At 48.5% G+C, this 6,000-nt stretch overlaps 1 protein-coding gene across 1 annotated transcript in view; it reads left to right on the top strand.

Annotated features, from left to right (window-relative positions):
- Positions 1 to 5,687: 5,687 nt before the first annotated feature.
- Positions 5,688 to 6,000, top strand: part of TMEM102 (transmembrane protein 102) — a 29,701-nt gene continuing 29,388 nt past the window's right edge. The window contains 2 exon segments of the mRNA XM_078669079.1: positions 5,688 to 5,731; positions 5,733 to 5,991. Coding sequence (XP_078525205.1) covers positions 5,717 to 5,731; positions 5,733 to 5,991 — 274 coding nt within the window. The 5' untranslated portion in view covers positions 5,688 to 5,716.

The following is a 6,000-nucleotide window of genomic DNA, read 5'->3' as shown; positions in this document are numbered from 1 at the left end:
CCTTGATACCACAGCACCAGATGTCGCCTTCCTCACGGAAACCTGGATAAACTCCTCCTTGGCCCCCGACATCTCCATAGCCATCCCAGACGGCTACAAGATCACCCGGAAGGACCGCGTCAACCAAACCGGAGGAGGAATCGCCATCATCTACAGGAACACCATCAGCATCACGACCAACGCCGAAGACATACTCGCCGCCGCCGAACACCTACACTTCCGGATCCACACCGACCCCCAGACCACCCTCCGAGGAACACTCATCTACGACCCCCGGGCCCACGAACACAATTCAGCTAAACCAACGCCGACTTCATCAGCCCGCACGCCCTAGCCTCACCAGAGTACATCCTCCTTGGGGACCTGAACTTCCACCTGGAGAAAAACAACAACACCACCACCCTGCTCGACCACCTCGACAACCTCGGACTCAAGCAACTGGTGGACACGCCCACCCACCTCGCCGTCCACACGCTCGACCCCATCTTCTCCGCCAGCAACCACGTCTCCTTCAGCCACTCCACCGGACTACACTGGACCGACCACCGCTGCATCCACTTCACCTTCAAGAAGACCACCTCCCACCACCAGACGCTACAGATCCCCCGCAGATGCTGGAGCAAAATCAACGCAGACCAACTGACCCCATCACTGAGCCAGAACCCACCTGTCGACACCCCCGACGCCAACGACGCAGCACACAATCTCGCACAGTGGATCACCAACTGCGCCGATGACCTCGCTCCTCTAAAGAAACCCCCAGGCAAGACTAGCAACAGAAAAACCGCATGGTTCACAGATGCCCTCAAAACCGCAAAGAAATCATGCAGAACCCTCAACAAAAACCTGGCGCAACAAACGCACAGCAGAAAACATGACAGCCCTCGAGCGCCACCCGCGAATACCACCAGATGATCCGCACCACCAAAAGGACATTGTTCAAAGAGCGTCTGGACAACAACGCCCACAACAGCAAGGAACTCTTCAGCATCGTCAAAGAGCTCTCCAACCCCAGCGCCAGCAACAACAACATCACACCGTCGCAAGACCTCTGCAACTCCCTCGCCACATTCTTCCACCGCAAGATCGCAGATCTACACGACAGCTTCGGACCCCAGGCTCTGCCTTCAGCCACCAAACCAACGACCCCCACCACCAGCCTCCGCACATGGACCCCCATCAGCACTGAGGACACCACCCGCGTCATGAACACCATCCACTCCGGCTCCCCCTCCGACCCATGCCCTCATCATATCTTCAACAAAGCCGACACCATTATCGCACCCCACCTCCGGAACATCATTCACAGCTCCTTCATGTCAGCCACCTTCCCGGGAAGCTGGAAAAACGCAGAAATCAACGCCCTTCTGAAGAAACCAACAGCGGACCCCAAAGACATCAAGAACTTCCGCCCCATCTCTCTTCTCCCCTTCCCGGCTAAAGTCATCGAGAAGACCGTCAATGAACAGCTGACTGCATTCCTCGAAGAAAACAACTCACTCGACCCATCCCAGTCTGGATTTTGAGCCAACCACAGCACCGAGACCGCCCTCATCGCAGCCACCGATGACATCAGGACCCTGATGGACAACGGAGAGACAGCCGCTCTCATCCTCCTGGACCTCTCGGCAGCCTTTGACACCGTCTGCCACCGCACCCTAATAACCCGCCTCTACAACACTGGGATCCAAGGAAAGGCCCGGGACTGGATCACATCGTTCCTCTCCGACAGAACCCAGAGTGTCCGCCTCCCTCCCTTCCGCTCCGAGGCCACCAAGATCATCTGCGGCGTACCCCAGGGCTCCTCACTAAGCCCAACTCTCTTCAATATCTACATGAGCCCCCTCGCCACCATCGCACGCAAACACAACATCAACATCATCTCCTATGCCGACGACACCCAACTGATACTCTCCCTCACCAAAGACCCTCTCACCGCCAAAGCAGACTTCCAGGATGGAATGAAAGATGTCGCAGAATGGATGAAGCACAGCCGTCTGAAGCTCAACTCGGACAAGACGGAGGTCCTCATCCTCTGGACAATCCCCATCCGCCTGGGACAACTCCTGGTGGCCCACAACGCTGGGCACCGCACCGACACCCACAGACCACGCACGAAACCTGGGATTCATCCTGGACTCCTCCCTCACGAGGACCAAGCAAGTCAACGCAGTCTCATCCTCCTGTATCAACACCCTGCGAATGCTCCGAAAGATCTTCCGTGGATCCCCACCGAAACCAGAAAGATGGTCACCCAGGCCCTCGTCACCAGCTGACTGGACTACGGAAACGCTCTGTACGCAGGAACCACAGCCAAACTTCAGAAACGCCTTCAACACATACAGAACGCCTCCGCACGACTCATCCTCGACATCTCTCGCCACAGCCACATATCCGCCCACCTGAGAAACCTGCACTGGCTCCCCCCGTCAACAAGAGGATCACATTCAAGCTGCTCACCCACGCACACACGGCGCTCCACAACATGGGCCCAAATACCTCAACAGCCGCCTCTCATTCTACACTCCCACCCGAGAGCTCCGCTCCACCAGCCTCGCCCTCGCCAGCGTCCCACGGATTCGCAGAACCACCACCGGAGGAAGATCGTTCTCCTACCTACCAGCCAAGACATGGAACTCCCTCCCCCCACACCTACGACTGACCCAAGACCATCTCACCTTCAGGAAACACCTCAAGACCTGGCTGTTCAAGCAATAGTAGCCCCCCCCCTCTCCCTTCAGCGCCTTGAGACCCTCACAGGTGGGTAGCGCACTTTACAAATGTATTGATTGATTGACTGTTCTTACGTATGTTTTTATGATGAAACAAATGTTTCGAATTTTCACAATTGGAATTTGGAGAAAGTCAGTCACCAGGTAACTGGGTGTGCAATCTACAGGCAAATTTAGAATTATTTAACTGTAAAACCATAATAAAATCTCATTTCGAGCCAGTCCCGTCACTGACGAGAGCCTATTTTAGGCAGATGTAAACAATGTGCACGGGGGGCGGTTTGTGCTGTCGCCAACCTATTGTCTCAAGCTGTACACTGGGATGGGTGGGAGCAAAATGTGTATGATAATTTAAATGATCAATAGATGAAGTCCACTGAGTAAAAGCCCCTTTGTGTATGTATATTATGAATGAATTCTTTGGAAACAACAGGCTGAGACAGCTCACACTGCCTGAAACGGGAAGAACTAGAAAAGATTAATAATGAAGAAAAATGTGTTATAAGAAACATGAAAATAAATTAGGAGCGCAGTTCTTAGAGTTAAAAAATATGTCAGTGTATTGGTGTAGATTCTTGAGTTTTGGAAATTCACAAGACTTTACATAAATAACGTGGAAACCGTGCTCCTAGCAAATTTTTGTCAATTCCATTTTCAGGTAGCAAATATTCACATGTATAGTTGCTCAGATCTGTTGAGCGATTGCATGTTCACTTTCCCTACACCCCTCTTTTTCTCACCCTGGAAAGTCTTCTACTCCTGTCCTTGTCAGGGGTACATTTTCAAGATTCTCTAGAAGAGACTTCTTTTAATCTGACCGCATCCTTTCCTTGTGTATGTGCAGGGTGTCACTCCTCCACCTTCCAGGCCAGACCAAGTCCCTGGGTGTCCCAGAACTGGAATCCTTAGTAACTGGAATATCTCAAATTTAGGGGAGCACTAAATGCCCCACCCTTTCATTATTGAAGGGAACATGAAGAATGGATATAGCTGTTAAACGCAAGCGAGGTCTCCCCGGCACCCAGGGGAAGGGAGTTGTCTATCTGTTCCTGTGCTTGTGGTCTGGTTCTTCGCCTTAAGAGAAACCCTCCAACCCACACTCCCTTTTAACATGGAAAATGTTTGGTGGAAACCACTGCTAACACTTATGCTAGAAAGATGCCTCGGTGAGTTCAATGCTTCCCTCAGTCAATTTCAGCAAGACCAGGTCTGCCTTAAATCCTTCCACAGTTGGTCAATTGAATATTTAAATTGTATGATAACTATTCTTGTTATCACTTATATAGTGAAGAATTACATAATGAAATTCAGTATGTAAACAAGTTATTATGATTTGGTATGATTACCCCTGTTTTTATCCCCATCTGGGGGTTCTCTTCAGCCTAGAACATGGCTCTAAAGCCCGGTTTTGAACCTAGCAGCGGTGCCCGGGATCTTAACACCAACTAGTTCTCTGCAGTGTTTCAGAACTCACTCATTAACTTGAGTTGACCACCTTGTAACACATGCGTCTTTATTCACCGGCCAGTCCCCTTTCCCGTTGTTGCCTCGTTTTTGCTCTGCACCTCCACAATATCCCTGTCAATTCTCTGGGTTTCTTGTTTTTCAGCAGATCAATATTTACCATGCTGGAAGTTCATCTAGTCATCTTTAACTGCCTCAGACCCCCTGCCAATCCCCATTTCTACTCTTCGTCTCTTCCTTTCCTTTGCAAACACACACACCCCGATTCTGTAACTTCCACATACCTACACATACAGGCTTCCCTTTATGGAACAGTGGCACAGATCCTCCCCTTCTAGAGAAAACAAAGCAAATGTTGTAAATGGTATGTGTCAACTGGGAAACCTGCCAGGCTTCTTGAGCAAGCCCTACACTTGTGCAGTGACCCAAGTATTACACTTTAAAAAGAAAGAAAGAAAACCTGTTTCTTGTGCCTGAAGCATCGGATATCTTCAGGTTTTTTCCTTATACTCTCTTTTTCCTTGACCAGCTGCTGCACAACTTCCAAAGAGACAAAATGCCATGCATCTTCCATTGTCATGAATTTCACGCATCACGCCATGGGAAATAGATTGTCACAGAACAAGTATGCCATTAGGCCATAATTAATATTTTTTAATTAAATGAATCATCCTGAATAGGAAAGTTGTGGTATGCACGTTGTGCAACTAACGTTTTACCATGTTCCTATTGCAAAGTAGTAATTTGGTTTATATTTGGGCGAGGATGACTGTCAACTTAAATAGCCTATTTCTGTCATCGTAAGCTGACACACATGCATCACCCTCCCTTTTGTTTCTTTGCCAAAACTATTGGGGACAACAAGTCACTCGATTAAATGTGCTCTCCCATATCATGTCTGCCGATGTCATACATTATCTATAGTTCACTTTAATTTGAATAGGCTACAATTTCAAAGTAAGATATTAAAATTAAGTTGTGTTAAAAAAAAAACTACTTTGTAATTTACCCCAAAAATGTAAAGGTTAATGGGGACTTATACGTAGTTCTTCAATTATTAAAAAGAACATACTATTTTAAAAAAATCGCCAATGGTAACTTGAGCTGCTTATGACTGCACATATTACATCACTGATGTCTGAAATCTACAGCAGTGCAATTATACTTATGTACGTTACATACAACTGATGATTTTTTTTAGTTTAAAACTCTAGCTTCTTTTATTATTAGAAGACCTACGTATAAGTCCACCATCCACTTTAACCTTTGTGTTTTTTCAGTGAATTTCTTAAGTTTCTTTTAACATGTGTGTATCTATATGGTTGGTTTTACATTCCTGTTTCTTTTGTACAAGTCCATTCATTTGCTTGACAGCAATTGCCTCTTTTGTTACTGTGTTAGTATCTAGCCTTGCACAAGGACAGGTTCTTTGTGATTGAACCAGTGATTTGTCGTTCATGGATCCTTCCCTCTTGTTCTAATCTCCCGCAGGAGCAGTTCCAATAAATTTCTGTGCCAACATGCGGGCATTTTGGCAGAAAGCCTCACACTACAGAAGCGCCTGAACGTGAGGTACCACCTCAGGCCTGTGGCATGGCTTCCTCTGGGACAGCAGCGATAAATTCCAAGCCTGCATCGGCCCGGCCGCTGACGGACCTAGATTTCCGCTCAGCGGCACGCATCGAAGACCTCAACAAGTTGGTCCAAGAGTTCGGCAAGCATGAGATGCGCGACTATGACGATCAGCGGGCGCTGGAGGTTCACAGTGCCAAGGACTTTATCTTCTCCATGCTGGGTGAGCCAC

The sequence above is a fragment of the Lissotriton helveticus genome, chromosome 12, assembly GCF_964261635.1.
Source record: "Lissotriton helveticus chromosome 12, aLisHel1.1, whole genome shotgun sequence".
Lineage (NCBI taxonomy): Eukaryota > Metazoa > Chordata > Amphibia > Caudata > Salamandridae > Lissotriton > Lissotriton helveticus.
The sequence above is the reverse complement of the archived record's forward strand: the minus strand, read 5'-3'. Positions and strand labels throughout refer to the sequence as shown.